Here is a 26,615-nt window from a genome sequence, read left to right on the forward strand (position 1 = left end):
TTTCTTGGTCAGAGCATCGTCGTGGGTGGACCAGGACAGTTTGTTGGTGATGCGCACACCTAGGAATTTGAATTTGCCAACCATCGACACAGCACCATTGATCAGGCAGGGATGTTGACGATATTTTGCTTCATGAAGTCAATGACCAGCTCTTTACTTTTGCTGACATTGAGGGAGAAATTGTTGTTGTTACATGAGGCCACTAGATTCTCTATCTCCTCCTGTATTCTGAATCATCGTTGTTCGAGATCCGACCCACTACAGTTGTGTCATCAGCAAACTTGTGGATGGAGTTGGAGCCAAAATTTGCCACACAGTTGTGTGAGTATTGAGAGTATAGTAGGGGACTAAGTACGCAGCCTTGCGGGGCCCTGGTATTGAGGACTATTCATGGAGGAGGTGTTATTGTTTATTCTTACTGATTGTGGTCTATGGGTCAGGAAGTGAAGGATCCAGTTGCAGAGGGAGGAATCAAATCCCAGATTTTGGATATTTTGTGCTTGGCTGGGATTATGGTGTTAAAGGTGGAGCTGTAGTCAATGAATAGGAGTCTGACATAGGAGTCCTTGTGGTTGAGATGCCCGGTTGTGGCAGTATGCAAATTGCAGTGGATCTAGGCATTCTGGGACTATGGAGGTGATGTATCTCAAAGCTCTTAATTACGCTCAATGCCAAGGCTGCTGGATGGTAGTCATTGAGGCACGTTGCCTGGTTCTTCTTTGGCCCCGGTATGATGGTGGTCTTCTTGAAGCAGGCGGGAACTCGAAACGGAGTAGGGAGATGTTGAAGATGTTTGCAAACACATCCATGAGCTGGGCCACGCAGGATCTGAGTGCACGACCAGGGACTCCGTCAGGATGCTGCTTTCCATGGGTTCACTTTCAAGAAGGCCGATCTGACTTCGGGAGGTGTGACAGTAGGTATGGGTGTGTCCGAGGCTGCTGGGGCAGTCAACAGTGGTTGATGGTTTTGTGCTTGAGCCGAGCATAGAATGTATTGAGCTCATTCGGGAGGGTGCGCTGCTGCCAGACATTTTACTCGGCTTTGCTTTGTAACCTTTATGTTGTTTAAGCCTTGCCACAACCGACAAGAGTCTGTGTCATTAGTCTGTGACTCTCGTTTAGTCTGGTATTGTCTCTTGGCGCCCTGATTGCTTTGCGGAGGTCATATCCAGATACTTTGTCTAGGTCAGGGTCGCCTGTCTTGAACGCTTCAGGCTTGGCCTTCAGTAGGGAGTGAATCTCTCGGTTAAACCATGGTTTACAGTTAGGGGATGCACGGACTTCCTTCTTTGGCAAACAGCCAGCCACACATTTGCTGATAAAGTCTGTGACGGGGTAGCATACTCTTTTAGGTTGGCCGCTGAGTTCTTGAATATGGACCAGTCCACTGACTCCAAGCAGCTGCGTAGGAGCTCTTCCTTTCTCCCACTTAAGTTTCTGCTTGTATGCCGGGAGAAGGAGCACCGTCTTGTTGTCCGAGTTTCCAAAGTGTGGTCGGGGGATGGAATGGTAGGCGCCCTTGATGTGTGTGTAGCAGTGGTCAAGAGTGTTGTAGCCCCTGGTGGGGCAGGCGATGTGTTGGTGGAATTTTGGCAGCAGATTCGACGTTCCCCAGCCACGATGAACAAGGCCTCTGGATGCTCTGTTACATTGTCATTTATGGCAGTGCACAATTCATCAAGCGCCTTCTTCACGTCCGCCTGGGGTGGGATGTAGACCTCCATGATGATGGCAGAAGGAACTCCCATGGAAGGTAGTACAGGAGGCACTTCACAGTCAGGGATTCCAGGTTCGGGAAGCAGTAGCTCACCAGGGTCACCACGTTGAGCACCAGGAGTCCACCCTTCGCTTTGCCTGTATGGCACAGTCCGATGAGGCGGGGGTGAGCCATGTCTCTGTGAAACAGAGCACACAGCAGTCTCTTACTTCCCTCTGAGAGGTAAGCCTCACGTTAAGTTTATCCAGCTTGCTTTCAATTGCTTGGACGTTTGCCAGGAGTATGCTGGGGAGAGGAGACTTGAAACTGTGTAGTTTTAAGTTGAAACTGCAGTCTGCCGCCTTTCCCTCATGTCCTCAGTCGGGGGCTGCGTCTGGATGTCCCGGGATCCGATGGGAGAAGATAAGTGGTTGCTTCTGGCGGGGTCTCGGGCGCTGGTTACACTTTTGGGGTCATATTTGGGGGCTTTTCACAGTAACTTCATTGAAGCCTACTCGTGACAATAAAGCGATTTTCATTTTCATTTTAATTTTCATATATGGCGGGGCCCGTGCGCTTGTTGTGATTCTGGGGGCAGGAAGGGGGGGGTCAAGTTCATGATCTGCTTGGGCCCTGTGGTTCCGCGAGGATGGTTCTACCTTTTGGCGTGTTCAAGTCTTTGTGTGGGGTCTCTGCCATTTTGGGGGGGGGGGGGGTTTAGTCTGGGTTTGGGTAACAGGCAAGGCCTTCCTGGGTCAGGTTGGGCCAGGTCACATGTTTGATTCCAGCATTGTGGTCTGGTTGGGCGTTCCTGGAATCAAGCCTTGGAGTAGGCCTGGTTGTGCCTCCACGTGGATTCTCCTTTCCTCCACCTGCCGGTAAGTCAGTGGAGGGATCAATGATGGACGGATCAATGGCCAGGGGGCATATACTTAAGGTAAGGGCAGGGGTTTAGCGAGAATGTGAGGAAAAGCATTTTCATACGGAGAGTGATGAAAGTCTGGAACTCGCTGCCTGAAATGGTGGTGGAGGCAGAGACCCTCATAACGTTTAAGAAGTATTTAGATGTGCACTTGTGATGCCAGAGCAGACAAGGCTATGGGCTGAGTGCTGGGAAATGGGATGAGAATAGTTAGGTGGTTGTTTTTGACCGGCACAGACGTAATGGGCCGAAGGCTCTTTTCTGTGCTCTCGACCTCTATGAGACTATGATTATAAATTTGGGGATTAGATGGATGGAGTGAAAGTGCTGTGTAGAAAGTTATGGGTTCCAGCAACTCTGCAATTAGAAATGGATACATATTTCTCCAGACGTTCAAGTACAAGTCACCGTTACTTCGTCTTTCATGATTGGTGCAATCCGTGCCTGTCTGGCAGTGATGAGCCAGTCAGGTGAAGATGGAAAAATGTGACGGATCACTGTAATGCCGGGAATGTGACAGGCAAAATGCAGTCTTGACGTGTAATGCAATCACTCTAACTTCACAAAAGCAAGGCTATTTTTGTTATGGGTTTGTCCACGAATAATATCATTATTAATAATATGTACCAAACAATTGAACTAATCTGTAAAGGTAAAGCCACCTTATTCCCAGATAACCATAGGCTGCTTTCCCCTTTGATAGGGAGAGCTAGCTTGTGGTGATTTAACCTCCAGGTCTAAACTGCCTGAGTTGGTTTCTGCGAGGTGCGTGAACGTGATCTGAAGAGGGAATCTCCCCTTCTTATTTGCGTCACCCAGTGGGGAGATGACCTATCCTGCTCAGGATTTTCACATATCAATGCAATGAGGATGGGTAGGTCAGCAATGCAAGGGATCTTCACGGCATAAATTGGCACCTCAGGGGAGGGGCAAGGTTAAGAAGGCTGGACCTTTATGAATAACCTCAACCAGTACAGGGATTGAACGCTGCTGGCCTTGCTCTGCATCATGAACCAGCTGTCCAGCCCACTGAGATTAACCCACCCGTGGTTCTAGAAAACACTTTAATCTGTTAGCGTGATTCTAATGTTCTTTTGCAATAAATTGTTGAAAGTTATTCCCTACTAATGTACCAATTTATGCCATGAAGATCCCTTGCATTGCTGACCTACCCATCCTCATTGCATTGATATGTGAAAATCCTGAGCAGGATAGGTCATCTCCCCACTGGGTGACGCAAATAAGAAGGGGAGATTCCCTCTTCAGATCACGTTCACGCACCTCGCAGAAACCAACTCAGGCAGTTTAGACCTGGAGGTAAAATAACAGCACCAATCCTCTTAAATATCTGGTATGTATCGATAAAAAGGAACCAAAGACAAAAATAAAATGGATTTTATACAATAAAAATAGTCCTTCCCGTGGCTGATATAATAATAATCTTTATTGTCACAAATAGGCTTACATTAACACTGCAATGAAGTTACTGTGAAAAGCCCCTGGTCGCCACATTCAGGCGCCTGTTCGGGTACATAGAGGGAGAATTCAGAATGTCCAAATTACCTAACAGCACGTCTTTCGTGACTTGTGGGAGGAAACCGGAGCACCCGGAGGAAACCCACATAGACACGGAGAACGTGCAGACTCCGCACAGACAGTGACCCAAGCCGAGAATCAAACCCCAGGACCCTGTTGCTATGAAGCAACAGTGCTAACCACTGTGTGACCGTGCCGCCCATATATATAATTGACGCACATGCAATTGGAAAGCGTTAAATCACTCAACTGAATCAGACTCCCAAAAGCTCATGGGTTCTTCCTGCTGGTAATTCTGAAGCCTTCTCCCTCAATGTAAAAAAGAAGGTGCAAGAAGAAAAGAGGCATCATGGAAAGTTAACTGTGAGAGTACAGAGTTCAGGCGGCAGATAAAATAAATCCGGCCTGAACCAATGTGGCATTCTTATCAGGGAGGCCACTGGCGAACCGGTGTGGAAATTGGAAAAATGTTACGCTGGCGCATTAGAGCGAGCTCTTCTGATTTTGGGATTGGGGACGGTTATCCAGGTAATGAAGAGGGTTCTTCATTTTGCATCTGAATGGTGCCTCACCTGAATTTGGTGTACGTAACACTGACACCTGGGAATGTGTTCCACTCCACAACACCAACATCCCCCACCACAATCAACTATAACATCGCAAGAATTACCAGGCAAATAAAAAAGACATGAACATAAGTACTGAGGGACACTGCGGGATAAAAATAAGCGGAAATAGGATGGGTGAGGGTAAGTGAAATGAGGTAGTCCAGTAGGAGATTGAGACCAATGAAACTAGGTACAATCGTCCTGCTTAGGGTCGTGCTTGACCTCGAGCTTTGGTTTTTTCCTTTGCCGCTTCAGCTGGAAGACCCACTCCATTGCTCTGCTTCCCAGGTTAAAGAGCAAAGCCAACCAGGCTAGGCCAACGATGATCCAGACACCAGCCAGGCTCCTGTAGATGGAGATGTAGTGCTTACCTGGATCTGTGCCTACGATAAGAAGATTGCAATGATTAGTGGCACACAGAAAGAAGAAAATGAAGGGCACGATTCAACAGAATAAGAAAAAAATTTATGCCCTGTTTTTGGGTGTGTTTAGCGGGATGGTTCTTGGCAGAGACACACTTCGCTCGTCAATGGCACTTTTCGTTTTTACGCCTCAAGGAGTTTCTCTCCACTGGGCCAGCACTTGAGTAATTTCTTATAGAATTTACAGTGCAGAAGGAGGTCATTCAGCCCATCGAGTCTGCACCGACTCTTGGAAAGAGCACCTTACTTACGCCCACGCCTCCACCCTATTCCTGTAACCCAGTAACCCCACCTCACCTTTTTGGGTACTAAGAGGCAATTTATCATGGCCAATCCACCTGACCTGCACATCTTTGCACTTGTGGGAGGAAACCGGAGCACCCGGAGGAAACCCACGCAGACACAGGGAGAGCGTGCAGACTCCGCACAGACAGTAACCCAAGAAGGGAATCGAACCTGGTACCCTGGAGCTGTGAAGCAACTGTGCTAGCCACTCTGCTACCATGCTGCCAAGCTCAGCAGGAATGGCTCCTCGGAGATCAGGGTGCCAAATGTCTGGCTGCCCTGATCTCCCCCAACCCCTTCAACTTCCATCGCTGTGTTCGACCCCACCTTCCTCCTAATTTTGGACAGGTCCCTGGGATCACCCCTCCACTTGGTAAGGCCTGTCGAATCCGATTCCTGGCAGTGCCAACCTGGCAGCTGGGCACCCTGGCTCTGCCAGCCTGGTTGCACCAAGTTACCCAGGCAACTGAGGGAGTGCCAGGGTGCAACCCTCTCCTGTCTCTGATCACCTGGGGGTGTCTAATAGCATTACGACTGGGCCATGTTTTTGGAAACCAGTGCTAAAAGGCATCCTGGCAAGTTCTCCCAGAAGGGGCATTAAGGCCTGTGGTGCTGGGAGAATCCCACAAATGTATTCATACATGAGCATAATGGCTTATCGAAATCTGCAGATCTGGTTCACGAGTTGGAACAGTGGTTAGCACTGCTGTCTACGGTGCTGAGGACCCGGGTTCGATCCCGGCTCTGGGTCTCTGTCCATGTGGACTTTTTTTTTAAAGTTTAGTGTACCCAATTTTTTTTTCCAATTTAGGGACAATTTAGCGTGGCCAATCCACCTGGCCTGCACATCTTTGGGTTGTGAGGGCGAAAGCCACGCAAACACTGGGAGAATGGGCAAACTCCACACGGACAGTGACCCAGAGCCGGGATCGAACCTGGGACCTCGGCGCCGTGAGGCAGCAATGCTAACCACTGCGCCACAGTACTGCCAAGTCCATGTGGAGTTTGCACATTCTCCCTGTGGGGATAATTGGATACTGTAAAAAAAATTTTAAAAGATCTGGTTCACGTCTGGTAATAATCACTTAATATCACAAGTAGGCTTCAATGAAGTTACAATGAAGTCAATGAAGCCCCTAGTCGCCACATTCCGGCACCTGTTCAGGGAGGCTGGTACGGGAATTGAACCTGCACTGCTGGCATTGTTCTGCATTACAAGCCAGCTGATTAGCTCACTGTGCTAAACCAGCCTCGTGAGGGCGAGATCCAGATCGTGACGTCTCACAAGATTTTGTTAAATCTCACAAGGTGTTTCAGGCGTCGCAAATCCAGCGAGAGGACTCTCGCGAGATTCAACGGCCTCGCCCCCACACCAACCCGGGTGCGACGAGGCGGCTAAATCGCGCCCAAACAAAAGGGAAATTATGAAATTTAAGAAGAAACTGACAATCTGATTGTTTTCTGGAAAAGGACATGGTGCCAATGCAGTGCATTTCCAAAGCCCATAAGACACATTAAAGCTTCGGGTGTAGCGGCCGAACCTCTGGATCAGAAGCTCTGGGTTGAAGTCCCACCTCAGGACTGGATAGGCAGGAATGTTTATGATCAGCCTGTGAATCCCTGAAATTCAGATGGTAAAGAGCAGGAGTGCGTCCTGGCCATCCATAATGTAGCAGAAAATGGCGAACCATTGCCAAGCATGGCCAGGTAACTGAAGGAGGAGGGTAGGCATTACTTTGCTGTGAAAAACATCTCAATAGGCATGGCAGAGTGACGCAACCTTGGAACATACAGGCCGGAGCTTTCTGACCGTTGATGCCTGATTCCGCCCAACCTGCCAATGGTAGACCACTTCCACCACCGCAAAACACGTGGCGGGCTGCGCGGAAAATCTTGTTCATTGAGTATTATGTACGCAATGGAGATACCGCATTAATGGTTCACATTGCCTTGTTTTATGTATGCCTTTCTTTACACTCTCATTACACGGCAATAAGACTCAGAGTGCCATGGGTTGAACGGCCACATGGTGCAGGTAACACAAGGTAAAACCATTCCTACCACGCGTGGCTCTGCTTTCAGATAGTTTTCTCTCTTCTAATATCTGCATAGGCGACCATTATGCATTGTTGAATTACTGACCCACTTAAGTCATACCTACAACGTAATCTCCAAATCCAATGGTACTGAGAGTAATGAAGGCAAAGTAAAAGCTTTCACCGTAGGTCCAACCTTCCACATGACTGAAGATCAATGGCGGGAATACCAGCAATAGCACAGTGCCAAGAATCAAGAAGAAAACCATTGCGAAAATCTCCATCACTTGCTGCAGGAGGACAGAAAATGATGTAAAAATTGGGCACTTGCTGTTAAAATACTTATTCCATATGTATAACCCATTCAGCCCCTTGAGCCTGGTAGCTCAGTATCTCAACTCAGTTTACCTGCCATACCCATTTTCACAATGACATCATTTTTAAAAAACTATCAACTTCAGTTTTGACATTTTCCATTGGCCTAACTTCAACAACCATTTAGAGTTCCAGGTTTCCCAATATTTCCAGAATTCCCAATTCCCTTCACTTTATCTCCCCAATGTGTCAAGCCCAGTAGTAGACATGCTCCCACAAGGTCTCAGTCATAGAGTCATAGAATTTACAGTGCAGAAGGAGGCCATTCGGCCCATCGAGTCTGCACCGGCTCTTGGGAAGAGCACCCTACCCAAGGTCAACACCTCCACCCTATCCCCATAACCCAGTAACCCCACCCAACACTAAGGGCAATTTTGGACACTCAGGGCAATTTATCATGGCCAATCCACCTAACCTGCACATCTTTGGACTGTGGGAGGAAACTGGAGCACCCGGAGGAAACCCACGGGGAGGATGTGCAGACTCTGCACAGACAGTGACCCAAGCCGGAATCGAATCGGGGACCCTGGAGCTGTGAAGCGATTGTGCTGTCCACAATGCTACCGTGCTGCCCTTAGCTGTGAGGTGATGATGCAGCTGTACAAAACCTTGGTCAGGCCACATTTGGAGTACTGTGTGCAGTTCTGGTCACCTCATTTTAGGAAGGATGTGGAAGCTTTGGAAAAGGTGCAATGGAGATTTACCAGGATGTTGCCTGGAATGGAGAGTAGGTCTTACGAGGAAAGGTTGAGGGTGCTAGGCCTTTTCTCATTAGGACGGAGAAGGATGAGGGGCGACTTGATAGAAGTTTATAAGATGATCAGGGGAATAGATAGAGTAGACAGTCAGAGACTTTTCCCCCGAGTGGATCAAACCATTACAAGGGGACAGAAATTTAAGGTAAATGGTGGAAGATATAGAGGGGATGTCAGAGGTAGGTTCTTTACCCAGAGAGTAGTGGGGGCATGGAATGCACTGCCTGTGGAAGTAGTTGAGTCGGAAACGTTAGGGACCTTCCAGCGGCTATTGGATAGGTACATGGATTATGGTAGAATAATGGAGTGTAGATTAATTTCTTCTTGAGGGTAGCACAGTAGCATTGTGGATAGCACAATTGCTTCACAGCTCCAGGGTTCCAGGTTCGATTTCGACTTGGGTCACTGTCTGTGTGGAGTCTGCACATCCTCCCCGTGTGTGCGTGGGTTTCCTCCGGGTACTCCGGTTTCCTCCCACAGTCCAAAGATGTGCAGGTTGGGTGGATTGGCCATGATAAATTGCCCTTAGTGTCCAAAATCCTAGGACAAAAGTTCGGCACAACATCGTGGGCCGAAGGGCCTGTTGTGTGCTGTATTTCTCTATCTCTATCTTAGCCCAGCCAATGAGAACAGAGCATGGTCCTGCTCTGGCTTTGCATCCTATAGACTTTTTAGCAGTTAGTATACAGTGGTTAGCACTGCTGCTTCACAGCGCCAGGGACCCGGGTTCAATTCCGACCTTGGGTTGCTGTGTGGACTTTGCGCGCTCTCCCCGTGTCTGCGTGGCTTTCCTCCGGGCGCTCCGGTTTCTTCCCACAGTCCAAAGATGTGCAGGTTAGGTGGATTGGCCATGATAAATTGCGCCTCAGTGTACAAAAATTTAGGCAGGGTTAACAGGGGTGGGGTGGGGAATTGGGCCTGGGTGGGGGTCTCTTTCAGACGGTCTATGCAGACTCGATGGGCTGAATGGCCTCCTTCTGCACTGTAGGGATGCTATGATTTGACCCAAGGACATTAAGCTTAATTTCAGCATGTTAACTACTGAGATCATACATATAAGATTCAGCACCATCCTCCTGTCAAACCACTAGGGCAGTTCAAGAAACCAAATTAGTTTCAGAACTAGAATGATCAGATTTACTATATACCCTGTACCCACTCCCCCCCCCCCCAAAAACTAATTATTACTTAGCAGCTGTTTATGTCACTTTCACCATTTGCTGATATTCTTCAGCAGGGAAGAGAAACACCATTTTACTGCAATTGTATAGGGCATATATGTCAAACTCAAGGCCCACGGGCCAAATCCGGCCCGCGGTGGAATTATCTTTGGCCCGCGAGATAATATCTAATTACTTTTTTTTTAAATTTAGATTAGCCAATTATTTTTTCCAATTAAGGGGCAATTTAGTGTGGCCAATCCACCTACTCTGCACATTTTTGGGTTGTGGGGGCGAAACCCACGCAGACACGGGGAGAACGTGCAAACTCCACACGGACAATGACCCAGAGCCGGGATCGAACCTGGGACCTCAGCGCCGTGAGGCGGTTGTGCTAACCACTAGGCCACCGTGCTGCCCTAATAATATCTAATTACTATTAAAGCTGGCCCCAGCAATTGAAGTGCCTATGGCGTATGATATGGCTGATGCCGAGTTTATTCAGGTATAGTGTGAATCACAAAGTGTTGGCCTGTGGAAAAATGTTTTCATTAGAAATTACTCTGGTAAAGCTCCAGATAAAGCAATAAGAAATAAATGCAACTAATTTTTTAATTTATTTAATATTTAATGTTGTTTTTATAGGCAATAACCTACGCTTTATTAGTTCCAGGTTCAATAAGTTCATTTCAATAAGTTTTGCAAAAAAACATTGAACCAGTCCGGCCCTCGACTTGTCCCGATTTTTTAATTTTGGCCCACGGTGTATTTGAGTTTGACACCCCTGGTATAGGGCATTGATGAAGCTACAACTGGAGCATTGTGTATAGTTTTGGTGTCCTTATCTGAGGAAGGATGTTCCTGCTATAGAGGGTGTAGTGTGGTTCACCCTGGGGTAACACGGATTGCACACAGTGCAGTTGACTGATCAAGCATACACCAAACGTGAGCATTGGTTCATTATAAGATTTATTGAATTTCAGTAATGAAGCACACATCTGCCTGTGAGTTGACTCTCTACTCCTCTCAGTAAACTAACATTAACTATCTAGACCAGGCTAGCTCTGAGCCACGTGTAGGAGGTGTTGAATGATTTGTACACCCTGACTATCACTATAGCTATCACCAGTGGAAAGAAGCAGAGTGGGCAGCAGGGTAGCATGGTGGTTAGCATAAATGCTTCACAGCTCCAGGGTCCCAGGTTCGATTCCCAGCTGGGTCACTGTCTGTGTGGAGTCTGCACGTCCTCCCCCTGTGTGCGTGGGTTTCCTCCGGGTGCTCCGGTTTCCTCCCACAGTCCAAAGATGTGCGGGTTAGGTGGATTGGCCATGCTAAATTGCCCATAGTGTCCTAATAAAAGTAAGGTTAAGGGGCGGGGGGTTGTTGGGCTACGGGTATAGGGTGGATACGTGGGTTTGAGTAGGGTGATCATGGCTTGGCACAACATTGAGGGCCGAAGGGCCTGTTCTGTGCTGTACTGTTCTATGTTCTAAGTGCTGATGCCTCGTGTGTTTTATAGTTGGAAGTCCCCTTCCGGTGTCTTGTGATTGGTCATGTTCTGTTCTGTACATTGATTGGCTCACCTGGGTGTCTGTCACTTCCTGTTTTTACCTCATGATGTGCATGGGTGCATATTATGACAGAGGGAATGCAGCAAATGTATACCAGGCTAATTCCTGGGATGGCAGGAGAAACGTCTTCACGCAGGGTGTGGTGAATCTGTAGAATTTGCTCCCACAGAAAGTAATTGAGGCCAAAATGTTGTGTAATTTCAAGAAGAAATTAGATATCGCTCTTGGGGCTAAAGAGATCAAGGGATGGGGGGAAGGCGAGATCAGGGTATTGAACGGGATGATCAGCCATGATCAAAATGAATGGCAGAGCAGGCTCGAAGGACCGAATGGCCTCCTCCTGCTTCTATTTTCTATGTTTCTATGTTAAGGGGTGTGCAAGAGTATTAGTTATACTGCTGCCACACTGCACACAATCTTCGTGTTAGGTACACTTCACTGGAAGAGTGAAGAGAAACTCATTGAAATCAAAGTGACAAAAGAGTTAAAGGTTAATTCATCATCTATAATGTCAACAAAGGTCTGAATATAATCAGAGCACAGTAGGGGGCCATTCTACCCAGCCTGCCTGCGAAAGCTGCTTGAAAGAGTTGCTCTTGAAAGAATTCCAGGGATGGCGGGACTGTCATATGAGGAGAGATTGACTAGGTTAGGATTGTTCTCGCTGGAGTTCAGAAGAATGAGGGGGATCTCACAGAGACTTATAAAATTCTAACAGGACTAGACAGGGTAGATGAAGGGAAGATGTTCCCGATGGTGGGTGTGTCCAGAACCAGGGGTCACAGTCTGAGGATTATGGGTAAACCATTTTGGACAGAAATAAGGAGACATTTCTTCACCCAAAGAGTGGTGAGCCTGTGGAATTCATTACCACAGGAAGTTGTTGATGTTAAAACTTTGAATATTTCAAGAGACAAGCTAGATATAGCACTGAGGCGAATGGGATCAAAGATAATGGGGAGAAAACAGGATTAGGCTATTGAGTTGGATGATCAGTCATGATCGGGATGAATGGCGGAGCAGGCTCAAAGGGTGAAAAGGCCTCCTCCTGCTCCTATCTTCTATGCATCAATTAGTCCCATTTACCCCAAACCCCTGCAAAGCTTCCCCTTCATGCATTTGCCCAATTGCCTTTCGAAGGTGCTGTTGAGTAAACCTCTGCCATCTTTTAGGCTGTGCTTTCCAGACCATAGCCACTCGCTGTGGAAAGAAAGAAGATGCAGCAACTTTTTACAACTGGCCCAAGTCCATCTACTTCATGAATAAATGTGTTTCCATAGCCAGTTCACCGCTGTTTGCCTATTCCTCTTACACATGAATAAATCATTCTGTAATACCTTTGGCATGTTTACATTTCTGTGCTGGAGTAGCATGATTAGCTGAGCATTGACTATGCGCAGATCAGTACTGGCATGGTCAAGAGTCAAGCTTTCCTTCTGAAGAGACTTCTAGTAGCTATCTGGACTTGAAACTTACTTTGTTGTTTGATTTCTGACCACTTCTCTCCACTCTCTTCAAGTAGCCATTCAAACTCCTCCCCAGGGTGTTCAGAAAGGTTAGGTTCAAAGGGATTCCAACTAATGCGTAGAACACACAGAACGCTTGTCCCCCCACAGTGCTGGGAGCCAGATTACCGAAACCTGTAAAACCAGAGAGAAAATTTGAATTTTTTTAAAATTTCACATATATTAGACCAGAAGACCATAAGACATAGGAGCAGAATTAGGCCACTCGGCCCATCGAGTCTGCTCCGCCATTCAATCATGGCTGATATGTTTCTCACCCCCATTCTTCTGCCTTCTCCCCATAATCCCTGATCCTCTTATTAATCAAAAACCTACCTATCTCTGTCTTATAGACACTCAGTGACTTAGTCTCCACCGTCTTTTGCAGCAAAGTGTTCCACAGATTCACCACCCTCTGGCTGAAGAAATTCCTCCTCATCTCTGTTTTAAAGGATCGTCCTTTTAGTCTGAGATGGTGTCCTCTGCTTCTAGATTTTCCGACAAGTGGTAACATCCTCTCCACATCTCCACATATTGAAATTTATTTATTTAGCAAATGCAAATCCAAATGCAAATCCCCCACACCGAACGATTGTCCCCTTATTTGTTGAGTTTAAGGTGATTAGTCTGCACTTAGCCCGCAGAGGGTGCACTCCTCAGTAATGTACAGCACTGTTTACGTCTCCCAACAAATACATATGGGTTAGGAACATAGGAATTAGGAGCAGAAGTAGGTAATTCAGCCCCTCGAGACTGCTCCGCCATTTAATCAGATCGTGGCTGATCTCTTCCTGGTCTCAAAGCCACTTCCCGGCCTGTTCCCCATATCCCTTTGGCCCGTTTTTAAAAATTAGAAATATATCTATCTCCCTCTTGAAACCATTTAATGATTCTGACTCCACCACAAATAATAATAATAATCTTTATTGTCACAAGTAGGCTTACATTAACACTGCAATGAAGTTACTGTGAAAAGTCCCGAGTCGCCACATTCCAGCCCCTGTTTGGGTACACTGAGGGAGAATCCAGAATGTCTAAATTACTTAATAGCACGTCTTTCGGGACTTGTGGGAGGAAACCGGAGCACCCGGAGGAAACCCAAGCAGACACGGGGAGGACGTGCAGACTCCACACAGACAGTGACCCAAGCCGGGAATCAAACCTGGGACCCTGGCGCTATGAAGCAAGAGTGCTAACCATTATGCTACCGTGCTGCCCACAAATTCACTACCCTCTGCGAGAAGTAGTGGCTCCGCGTCTCAGTTTTAAATCTACCACCTCTCAATCTATATCTGTGACCTCTCGTTCTAGAATGCCCCACAAGGGGGGACATTTGGTCTACGTTTACTTTATCAATCCCATTTAGTATTTTATACATCTCGAACAGATCCCCTCTCATCCTTCTAAACCCCAGTGAGTATCAGCCCAAACTGTTTAATCTCTCCTCATACATCAACCCTTTCATCCCCGGAATCAATTTGGTGAATCTCCTCTGAACTGCCTCCAATGCCACCACATCCTTCCTCCAATAAGGAGACCAAAACTGGGCACAATACTCCAGATGTGGTCTCACCAACACCCTATACAATTGCAACAACAATTCTCTACTTTTATATTCCAGTATTTTTGCAATAAACGTTAACATTGGAAAAATGTCATGGGAAGATGGTGTGCCTGATATCTGTCCACTGCCATGTGATTTTTACAATGGTGGTATAGGTGACAGCCAAACTGCCCGCCTGATGTCCAATTGTGCTATTTAACTGACCAATTAAGGAACATTTCCTGCTTTTGTTAGCAGATTTCCCATATGGGAGACCATCCAGTGAAACCTGGTGGCGTCCCAGGGTATGGTCTCCTCGTGGGCACTAAAGGAGGGCCCTTCTTTTGGGCACCCCATATCCAACCAAGGAGTGTCCTGGAAACAATGGCCATCCCAGCGGCAAAGGTACCACCTGCCCCAGGTACCCACCGGTTCCCTTCACCAACCCCCAACCCTCCCCTATTGCTGAGGCCTGCCTGCCCATATCCCACTTACCTGTCTTTGAGAGCACTTAGGTAAGGTGCAGCTCCAGCGATGACGATGGTGTCGTTGGGTGCATGACCTTCTGATTGGTCAACAGCTCTTTGTGGGGGGAAGGGGTGTGTGTCCATTCCTAATCGAGATAGCAGATCCTGGCAGCAACCACTTCATCAGCCACTGTCGGGAAGGTGCCTTCCCGGGTCCCACTGACAGTCTAAGTGAGGTAGCCAACCGCTTTCAGTCCCGGAGGTGTGGAACCAAAATCATTCCGGTAAGGTTCAGCCCCATGGAAGCTGGGGATAAGTGAGTTTGGGGGTGAGGCAAGGTGTCGAACAAGGCTGCAAAGCCAGCCTGTGATCAAACTGATTCCAGGGTGATGACACTGGCTGCAACAAGTGCAGAAATCACCAGCTATCTATGAGACGGATGGAGGGGGCAATTATGGTGAAGCATCCGGATCACTGGAAAATAACTCAGGGTAAATTTCAGACCCTCCCCCATTTGGAAGGAGCATCAGGCATCGCAGACTGGTCTGATTTTCTAACCATTGAAATGAACTGCAAGAGATAACCTGGGCGACACACTTAAAACCGCTCATGAGCACTTCCACCAGGTAAGAGACCCAACCAAATGTACGGAGCTGAAAATTGCCCCGGCAAAGAGTGAAAACCCAATTCCTTTTTTAAAAAATTTAGTGTACCCAATTATTATTTTTCCAATTAAGGGGCAATTTAGGGTGGCTAATCCACCTACTCTGCACATCTTTGGGTTGTGGGGGGTAAAACCCACGCAGACACGGGGAGAATGTGCAAACTCCACACGGACAGTGACCCAGGGCCGGGATTCGAACCCGGGTCCTCAGCGTCGCAGTCCCAGTGCTAACCACTGCGCCACGTGCAGCCCAAAAACCCAAATCCTGGATCATAAAAATAAAACCAATAAGGTGCTTTAACGTAACTCTTTACCTATTGTAGTTACCACGGCTCCTGCAAAGAAAAATGAACTGCTGAAGTCCCAGTTGCTAGGGTTAGTGGAGTTTCCTGTCGGATTTACACCTTTATCCCAGGCATCTATAATAATCTGAAATAAACAAGAGAATGAAGGTTAATACTAAAGTTCCAAAACAAACTGTGAGCACGATGGCCTTTAAGAAAAAGCAAATCGTTCGGGGAGACACCGAATTCTAAAATTACTTTCAGAAGTCTTACAACACCAGGTTAAAGTCCAATCACTAGCTTTTGGAGCGTGGCTCCTTCACTCACTCCGAAGGCTAGTGATTCCAAACAGACCTGTTGGACTTCAACCCGGTGTTGTAAGACTGTCCTGTCAATCACATTGTTTACCAGACACAGCGGCACCCAAGACCCTGCCCCCAACACTTCCAGGCACGGCCACTGAGCGCTCACCCTAAAATCAATGTGGCAGCTCCTGATTGGACTTGATCGATCAGGGTGATAGAGCCCTGATCAATTGATTGACAATGATCCAGAGACCGCCCACCAAAGGGCATGAAAATTCAAGCAGGTTAAAAAGGTGCTGCCCCACCGTGGAAGCTCTCTCGACTGAAACCTCTCGATTACAGCTTTCGACAGCCAACAACAATGGTGAACCCTTCACCAGCCAAGGAGAAGACCACCCACGCCATCAACAGAGGAACCAGAACAGAGGACACAGGCGACCAGCTACAAGAACTCCAACACTGTAAGACAACCAGATCTCAGATAAGGCCATATCTGCTCTGTACTTGCCAGTAACCTAGAAGTTAAGTTAAGGTCGTTTTAAGTGTATTAGTTTATAGTCCAATGTGCATGAACGTGTGATTGATTAAGTATTTAACTTTATGTGTATTAATAAACAATTATTGTACTGAACAACTTGTTCTGGGCATGCACGTCCACAGATCCTTGAAGGTGGCAACACAAGTGGATAAGGTAGTCAAGAAAATATACAGAATGCTTGCCTTCATTGGACGGGGCATCGAGTATAAAAACTGGCAAGTCATGCTAATTTGTGATGCAGAACAAGGCCAGCAGCGCGGGTTCAATTCCCGTACCAGCCTCCCCGAACGGGTGCAGAGGAGGTTTACCAGGATGTTGCCTGGTATGGAGGGTGTTAGCTCTGTGGAGAGGCTGAATAGACTCGGACTGTTTTCATTAGAAAGATGGAGGTTAAGGGGTGACCTGATAAAGGTCTACAAGATTATGAGGGGCATGGATAGAGTGGATGGGCAGGCACTCTTTCCCAGGGTGGAGGGGTCAGTCACCAGGAGGCATAGGTTTATGGTCCGTGGGACAAAGTTTAGAGGAGATGTGCAAGGCAGGTTTTTTACACAGAGGGTAGCGAGTGCCTGGAACACGTTGCCAGGGGAGATTGTGGAAGCAGACACATTAATGGAGTTCTAAAGGCATCTTGACAAACACATGGATAGGATGAGTATAGAGGGATACGGCACAAGGAAGTGCTGAAGGTTTTGGTCAAGATTAGTATCATGACCGGTACAGACTTGAAGGGCCGAAGGGCCTGTTCCTGTGCTGTATTGTTCTTTGTTCTTTGTATTTACTTCAATTGTGCTTTGAGAATGTCATTGAGAGAATATTCTATAGATGAGGTAGATTATTCCCTTCAGTGGTTGAATGTTCTGGAACAACAAACTTGTATTTCTGACACCATCATGCATTAAAAAATACAGGCACATCACAGTGTTAGAATCGGAATCCTCTTCAACTGGGAGGAGAGACAATGAATTGGATTCAATTTGAATTGTTTTTTGGAACAAGCAAAGAGGTGGACAAAGGACTGGCCCTGTCCACTCTGTGCATTGGCTTTGTAACTTTAAGAATGGAGTGAAAATTAAAACCCAAACCCACGGGCATGTTTTCATAGTTACCACAGAATTTACAGTGCAGAAGGAGGCCGTTCGGCCCATCGAGTCTGCACCGGCATTTGGAAAGAGCACGCCACCTCAGCCCACACCTCCACCGTATCCCTATAACCCCACCTAACCTTTTTTGGTCACAAAGGGCAATTTATCATGTCCAATCCACCTAACCTGCACATCTTTGGACTGTTTGTTAGAAACCGGAGCACCCGGAGGAAACCCACGCAGACACGGGGAGAACGTGCAGACTCCGCACAGACAGTGACCCAAGCCAGAAATCAAACCTGGGACCCTTGAGCTGTGAAGTGACTGTGCTAACCACTTTGCTACCATGCTGCCTCATAAAAGGGGATGGTTTAGCTCAGTGGGCTAAACAGCTGGCTTGTAATGCAGAACAATGCCAGCAGCGCGGGTTTAATTCCCGTACCGGCCTCCCTGAACAGGTGCCGGAATGTGGCGACTAGGGGCTTTCACAGTAACTTCATTTGAAGCCTACTCGTGACAATAAGTAATTATAATTATTTTTTTTCCAATTTAGCATGGCCAATCTACCTAACCTGCACATCTTTGGGTTGTGTGGGTGAAAAGCATGCAGACACGGGGAGAATATGCAAACTCCACACAGACAGTGACCCAGGGCCGGGATTCAAACCCGGGTCCTCAAGGCCATAGCCCCAGTGCTAACCAGTGCGCCACCGTGCTGCCCTTTGACCGCATGTTTTGTATCACACAATACGGGGACCAAACTGCTCCCAACAGCACAGGGCTGTACAGTGCAAGGGATTAATTCAAACTTAATTTAGTAAAAGACAGTGGGAGCATTTCTCTGCATCCTCCACAACATCGCGCAGCAGAGGGGCGTCGTGCTGGAGGAGGACGATGAACACCAGTCCTCATCCGATGAGGATGATGCGGGGGAAGAGGAGGATTGGCAGGACATGGGGCCCAGGCAGGCATGGGAGGCCCTCACCAACACTCCCCCCTTCCTTCCCGTCCGATCCTCTCGCCTGTAACTCCCCTCTGTGTTACATACGTGCCGCACTACAGGGTGCGGGCTCTGGATTGGCAGTAACACTGGTCAATGGGATGATAGCAACCCCCCCTGTGATGAGCTCTGCTGCTCTGCATCATTTGACAACATCTGACTACTGCCCACAGTAGCACTTCCCATCATCCACCTGGGTAATCCCTGCATGCGAGCTGGCCATTCCATCACAAGGTCCCATCGAATCCCTGGGTTGATGGTGGTGGGGACAGTCGGGAGGGAGGAGGGGGAGCCCAGGCCACCCACAATATCCCGCCATTCCCCCCTACCCCTACTGCACCCCCGCATCCCCTTTCTGGACAGCTCACCCCACCCCACACACCCATCTGACAGAGGACTGAGGCAGTTTGTAACAGTGTGAACAGGTGTTTCATGTGACAACATATATACAGATTTGTGCCCTAGCCCCTATAACTAAACTGTGCCCTGCACCCGAGACAACTTAACTGATGTCTAACTTTTAGCCTTGTGGGCCCGAACGCTGCCTTGGTGGATCCCCAGTCAGTACATCAGGAATGGAGGCGGCCTGCTGTGATTCCCGCCCTGCGACCTGGGTCACCATTGGCAGCCGCTTTCTGGGGCGACCAGACAAGGATGGGCCCAGCTGCTGCCCGGGTGTCCCAGTTGGAATGGTGCTGCCCTGTTCTGCTCGCTGCCCACCAGATGCACCAGGGGCAGGGGAAGGGGGGAGGGAGTCCAGCATGCTGCGGTGTTCCAGCACCTCCTCTTCAGGAGTAAACGGCACTGCCCCATCACTTCCTCCTCCCTCGGGGTGCCCGATGGCCCCCGGGCTACTGGGCTATTCCATGGGACGGGGGCGAGAGCGGAGCTAACCCCTGAGGCTCCCCCGCCACCTGGCACTACCAGTCCTGGAGGCCCTCTCTGGTCTCGATCAGGGTCTGCATGCATGCAGGGAGCACAGGGAGTGGACCATCTCCATCTGGGACTGTGCCACATCAGGCTGAGATGGTGCCACCACCTGCTGGGTCTGTACCACATCAGCCAGCGACTGCGCCATCTCCCTCTGGGTCTGGGCCACCTCCTTCTGTGACTGCGCCACGTTGACCAACCCCTGGACAATGCCGCCGCCATTCCCAGCCATGGCCTGCTGTGACGGCCATGCTCAGAAGAGCTGTTACAATGTCCAGGTGGCTCTGGCACATGTCTGCCTGTGAGGCAGCAACCCTGTCCTGGGCCTTGGCCAGCGCCTGCACAGAATGCCCCAGGCCTTCGACATGCTGATCCATGGCCAAAACCGTCGCCCTCAATGTCTTCACTGTGGATGCCACCCATACAGTGTTGGCATGGGTGGCACACGTGTTCAGCACCACCTCCTGCTGCTGCACCCGGTTGGACTCCTCCAACAGCACCTGCAGGTACTGGATGCTCGCCAACAACCCCTCCCTGACTCTGCGACTGCATCTCCACGCAGTTGGGACTGGGTTCCAGAAGCCTGGGACCCATCTGGCCGACAGCTTGTTCCCCGGGTCGGCCTGTCCTTCGATGGTCCCCCCATCGGGTGCTCCTGCCTCCACCTTCTCTAGCGGACCAGTTGTGTGATGCGGACCAGAGAGTATCCCAGGAGCCTCTAAAGTGGTGAGTGTCTGTAGGATGGTGGAGGTGTTGGAGACAGCTGTGACGGAAATCAGTGTCATCCTCAGGCTCCGACGTGTCCTGAGTCTTAGGTCGAGGGCTGCTGTCTGAGCTGTTGTCCCTGTCAGTGCTCGGCTCATGAGGGGGCTCCGGCTGTGGCACTTGCTGGGTACGGGGGTCACCCCGTCGCATCACTAGAAGGCCCAGGAAGAGCATGAGTCTGATGTACATGCATTACAATCTCATTAGCGGGCGTCACGATGCATCATCTGCCCTTGTATACGAATCACTACAGCTCATAAAAAACAGAAACCTGGTGCCATGATCTCTGAGGAGATTGGCGCATGTCACCACCAGGGAGTCCAAGGGAACAGAGATCACCGGACAACTCGGAGGTGGGGGGGGGGAGTGAGAAAGAAGAGGGTAGCCATCGGGTGTCTGTGATTGACATCATGGGGGTGTGTAAGTCCATTTGCAGCACTCTGTAAGTCCGTTTATGGTGGTCTGTGAAGTCGGGAGGGGGGGGCGGAGGGATTGCTGAATGTCAAGGGCTCTGTAAGCTCATTCTCGGGTGTCTGTACGGTCGGGAGGTTCTTGGAGGTCTTGGGTAGGGGGGAATGTGAGGTGGAGAGGTCTGTGAATTCGGAGAGTGGGGGGGGAGGGCACCTAGTTGTGTGCCATGCAGCCTGGCCAACTGGACTGGGTGGATAGGTGAGTGGGTGGGTTCCCACATGACAATGCTCGTTGGAGCGGCTGTCTGCAGCTGAAGATTACCATCCAGTGAGTTGTATTATGGAACGATGACAGCAATGAGCTCCCTAAAGGCTGCTGCTTGAGACACCAGGCGGCCGATTAGCACAGCCTCGCACTGAGGGAGGAAGCAATGATGTCCAGTTAGTAAGCTCAGATTAATGCTTGTGACACTGATTGGCCTTCGGGAGTTAAGAGTGGACAGCAACTGCTGCCCATGGCACGACATCCAAGGCTAAGCCTCAGCTTTCAGTAAGAAAGTTGACAGACCTTATGCCTCGGGAACAAGGTCCAAGGCGTTAACCTCTCTCCAGGGCCCCCAGCTCCTGCATTAATGGTCCCAATAGATTTCTACTCTTACCCCTTCCCACCAAATGTGAGTGTCCAGCTGCGACCAGGAAAACCAAGTAGCCTTCAGTGGTCCCATGGGCAGGAGGGTTAGTGATGCCCTCATTGTCGCACAGTTCCAGATGGACACTCGGGTGACCCTTCCTGAGGTGGCCCCTCCTATATGCCCAGCAGGCTTGAGAGGGCTAACAACTCAGGGAGCCAGGGACAAGAGCAGCAGATACCTGGGAACCCCACCGCCTGGAGGTTCCCCTCCAAGTCACTCACCACCCTGATGTGGAAATACATCGCTGTTCATTCACTCTCGCTGGGAAAATCCTGGAACACCCTCCCTAACAGCATAGTGGGTGTGCCTACACCTGAAGGACTGCAGCGGTTCAACAAGGCAACTCACCAGCACCTTCTGAAGAGCAACTAGGGATGGGCAATCAAGTAATTTTCTTCCAGAACACCGAGGTTTAGGCTAGCTAGTGTGAAGGGGCACCAAATGATTCTGGAAATAACCCAGTCGACTACAGAGAAGCCCGGAGCAGGTCCACAAAACCTAAAAGCAGAGGGAGCTGCCACCTGTGGGTGCATCATTACCTTGCCTCAGTGACTGATTTTCAGGTCAGCATTCTGGGGCACTCTGGTCAACTGTGTCTCGTTCCAGAGATCTGAGCCCAATTTGTTGCATCGCAGTCCCCCACCCCCTCCTCCACCGATTGAGAATACATCGCCTTTGGACAAAAGAAAAGTGCAAAGGGGCATTGATAAGATGGTAAAATGGCTTTTAAGAAAAGAAGGAATTCAACGTCAGTAAAGTTGGGTGTTTTTTCAGATGCGATGATGAGTATATAAAACTATAAAAGGATGGGAAATCCAGGATTGATAAGTTCCCTGTATTCTGGGAAAATTCATCTTCCTTGTTCCTTTAAAACTTGCAAAGAAATGAAAATGCAGAAGGCATTGGTCCTACTGAAACATGTACCCTTGACCTATATAGGGTCAATAACCCCTGGTAGTTTGGAATGAGGGCATCACGGTAGCATTGTGGTTAGCACAATTGCTTCACAGCTCCAGGGTCCCAGGTTCGATTCCCGGCTTGGGTCACTGTCTGTGCGGAGTCTGCATGTTCTCCCCGTGTGTGCGTGGGTTTCCTCCGGGTGTTCCAGTTTCCTCCCACAGTCCAAAGATGTGCAGGTTAGGTGGATTGGTCATTGCCCTTCGTGACCAAAATTGCCCTTACTGTTGGGTGGGGTTACTGGGTTATGGGGATTATGGGGATAGGGTGGGGGTGTTGACCTTGGGTAGGGTGCTCTTTCCAAGAGCCAGTGCAGACTCAATGGGCCAAATGGCCTCCTTCTGCACTGTAAATTCTATGATAATACATACAAACTGAGGATCCAAATGGCTTTAATGGTTGGGTAGTTCTGTACACATTCAAGATCCTATCTGAAGGCCTTCCTCCCATTGTGAAGTTGTAGGATCATGCCGGATAGGCTAGCCAACTGGCAGAGTTGAAATTCCTGAATCAAATGTATTGTTATCTGTAACTTTGTGAATCTAGTACTAGACCTGTTAAATATAGCTTTATTGAAAGCAAGTGTGAGATCGCTGATTCCTCCTGCTCCTACCTCCTCCCTGGCATCTGTCACTACCCCCCAGCCCGACAAGGGCACCATTCCCCACAGGAGCCCTTTCCCCCATCATCGCCATCTATGGTAGAGCCTGTGCTGACAGAACGCTCCAGTAGCCACGGGGAATGTCCTGCAGTGAATGCCCTGAAGAAGGCGAGACCTAGCATTCAATCCCACGCCCACGTTGGAGGTTAGGAGTGTGAATTCACCCATCTACACACTTCCCTGCTCTGAAGAGTTGCTTCCTCAGCAACTTTACTTATCACACAATTGCCATTTGTAAAGCTATTGAAAAATCAACAAGGTTGATTGAGCTACACAAGTTAAAACAGTCGAATCAACATGACTGACAGGATTTCCCTTGTTAATCATTGACCTGGGCAAGTAGTGGGATTAGGGTGATATTCATCAGTCGCTTACGACAGCCTTCTTAGTCCGCAATCTGTACAGGTACTTTCAATGGATTCAGTGGGAGCATTCGGCCCTGGGATAGGTAGTCTTTCTGATGACCTGTTAAGCAGAAACACTTATTTACTCAGAAACAGTCTAATGATATGAAGTTTCTGTATCCTCCTCAGGAAGTGGACCAGGGTTCCTCACATTAGATCCATCCTCTAAATCCATGGCACACAGGCCATTCCAGGATTCAGCTCTGTCGCTCCAGCCACTGCTAGCTGACATTTCAGGATCAATGACACCGGCCGTGTGGTCAATGGGGGTCGGTATGCCTTGTGTTCAATAAGAGTACCAGCTTTGATTCTGAACATTTTACAGTTATCCACTATCCCCAATCTTTGCAAACTGGGCTTAAAACTGGGCTTGGAGTGTGACACAGAAACAAAGTTAAGAGCCAGTATGTTTGTAACCAGCCTTTTGCTTCTTCCTCACGGCCGCAAGAGATAGATTGCCTTCCCATCCAGATTATAAACAATATTTTCAGCTTCTCGGGGCTCCTTGGACCAAAGGGAATCTGTATTGTCCACACCTTCCTCATGGGTCCCTATCATCCATGGCTGCTCCATTCCTCCTCCTCACCTGGTCCTCGTGACCTGTATGTGCCTCAGGCTTATCTCTCCTGCCAGCTACCTCCTGGTCTCTGACTCCACACACACCACCACCATCACCACCTCCTGACCTCCCCCTATCCCTGCGTCCCATGATGATCCAGACACCACTCGTTGCACTGGAGGGGCCGAAAAGGCTGATAAATTCACCTGCGTGGTATTCTCCCCATACCGCCATCGGCAATTCTTGTGTGGAGGCACAGCAGACAGAACCTTATGATATCTTCAGGGAATGCCCTATCGAGAGCGCCCGCAGAAGGTGGGTCTCGGCATCCCATCCCTCTGTCAGAATTTGGAGCCGGGGCGAGCGCAAGTCCCCTATGTCAGGAAAACAGAAGTAATTTTAAATGATCTATAGTCGTATTATTAAATATTAGAAAGAAGGCACAGATTTAAGAGGGTTTAACTTTGTGTTTCTGTGTACTGTTTGATTCATGTTAGAGAAAGGTGCTTGAAGGTATGGGGGTTTGGTCATCTCAAACTGTGCTTCTATTGTGCTTAGAGAGGGTTATGGTTTGAAAAGTAAACACGCTAGGAGACGTATAAAGTCGTTGCTTCGCAATCGGTGTCACCTTTAGGGTAGAAATGCTTTGAGTGTAATTTTAGTTGGATTTATTGCAGTTGGTTATAGAAGATTACAGAGTGAACATCTCTCTCAGCTTTGCTATAAGAAAATCCATACCATGGAGCAATGGTTAACAAATCAAGTGCTGGAAACTTAAAGAACAGCTTGTTAAGGAAACTAGAAAAATGAAGAGAAGTTTCCAAGAAGTTAACAGAACAAAGAAGAACCGCATTTAGAACATGATACTGTTCATGGGTGTTAAAATCAGACCTGGGAAGTGAACAGCTGATGAGCTTGGCTGCAGACAAGCCACATATCAGAAGCAATTGTAAGGTTTGGTGTCCTTATTTCAAGTATTCGAAGCCATGATTTTCTGTTGGGGAATGAGTATCCGGGTTTGTGTAGAATTTTGGATGCAAGTTGCAATTCAAGATAAAGGAAGCCTGAAAGGAGGTGTAAAACCTAGAGATGGATTCCCTGTTAAAAGTGGTGTGGAAGCTATATTTGAAAGAATAGTTGGAAAACCTGGAGTGGATTCTTAATTCAAAGAAGCGATGGAAAACTTTGCTTGAAAAAATATTTTAAAACACATGTTTTTGGGAAACTCTCATGTGACAATCATCTGGGGGACAAAGAGAGAAATCCAGAGAAGATCGGTTGAACGGCACCGACCATTTGGTTTCAGAGTGGGGTGTTATTTTTGAAAACTGTAAACAGTTTTGAACCTAAGGAGGCAGAAAAGAAGCATTGTATTGTCATCAAGCTTTCCATGTTTAATAAATGTTTTTTCTTGTTGTTAAAAACTAAGTTGCGGTCCTGTGACTCTGTTCCTCCACGTTTTCTAAATAAAGTCAAAGGTACGGGGTGGCATTCTCCATCCCTCTGTGCGGCGAGCCCCCGAGATTCCCCATCTCGCCAGCCGGCCAATGGGGTTTCCTATTGTGGGCAGCCCCACACCGTCGGGAAATCTCCGGGCTGCCAGTGCAACGGAGAAACCCGACAGAGGAGAATCTACACGACAGTCTTTTGATCCAGAGTTCCATTCTCGGATCGCCCTGTCCAGTTATAACATCAACTGGGATTGTACCACCTGCTACATTAGCATCCATGTATGTGCCAGATCCTCTGTTCTCTTAGCTCGAGTAGATCGGATTTTGATAAAAGCAAATTACTGCGGATGCTGGAATCTGGAACAACAATAGAAAATACTGGATAATCCTATGTGTGCACATCACCAACAATGTGTTCTAATCCACCCATGTCGACACTATGACCAAGAAAGCACAACAGCGTCTATACATTCTCAGGAAACTAAGGAAATTCGGCCTGTCCACATTGACTCTTACCAACTTTTACAGATGCACCATAGAAAGCATCCTATCTGGCTGCATCACAGCCTGGTATGGCAACTGCTCGGCCTAAGATCGTAAGAAACTTCAGAGAGTCATGAATACAGCCCAGTCCATCGCACAAACCTGCTTTCCATCCATTGACTCCGTCTTGGGAAAGCGGGCGGCATAATCTCAAAAAACCTTCCCACCCAATTTATTCACGCTTCCAACTTCTTCCATCGGGTAGGAGATACAAAAGTCTGATAATATGCTCATTCAAAAACAGCTTCTTCCCCGCTTTTACCAGACTCCTGAATGACTCTCTTATGGACTGATCTGATCTCTTCATGCATCTTCTCTATTGAGTAGTACTACACTCCTGTATGCTTCACCCGATGCCTGTGTCTATGTATTTACATTGTGTACCTTGTGTTGCCCTATTTTTTTATGTGTGGAATAATCTCTCTGGACTGTATGCAGAATAATACTTTTTACTGTACCTCGGTACACGTGACAATAAACAAAT

General features: G+C 48.3%; 1 protein-coding gene across 1 annotated transcript in view; it reads right to left on the minus strand.

The window, feature by feature from the left end:
- Window positions 1–4,350: 4,350 nt before the first annotated feature.
- Window positions 4,351–26,615, minus strand: part of kcnk17 (potassium channel, subfamily K, member 17) — a 36,305-nt gene continuing 14,040 nt past the window's right edge. Inside the window, exons 2-5 of the mRNA XM_038798896.1 lie at window positions 15,862–15,976; window positions 12,845–13,008; window positions 7,629–7,797; window positions 4,351–5,147 (exon numbers count right to left, since the gene is read on the minus strand). Coding sequence (XP_038654824.1) covers window positions 4,951–5,147; window positions 7,629–7,797; window positions 12,845–13,008; window positions 15,862–15,976 — 645 coding nt within the window. The 3' untranslated portion in view covers window positions 4,351–4,950. The remainder of the gene's footprint in view (window positions 5,148–7,628; window positions 7,798–12,844; window positions 13,009–15,861; window positions 15,977–26,615) is intronic.

Source organism: Scyliorhinus canicula, chromosome 6, assembly GCF_902713615.1.
Source record: "Scyliorhinus canicula chromosome 6, sScyCan1.1, whole genome shotgun sequence".
Lineage (NCBI taxonomy): Eukaryota > Metazoa > Chordata > Chondrichthyes > Carcharhiniformes > Scyliorhinidae > Scyliorhinus > Scyliorhinus canicula.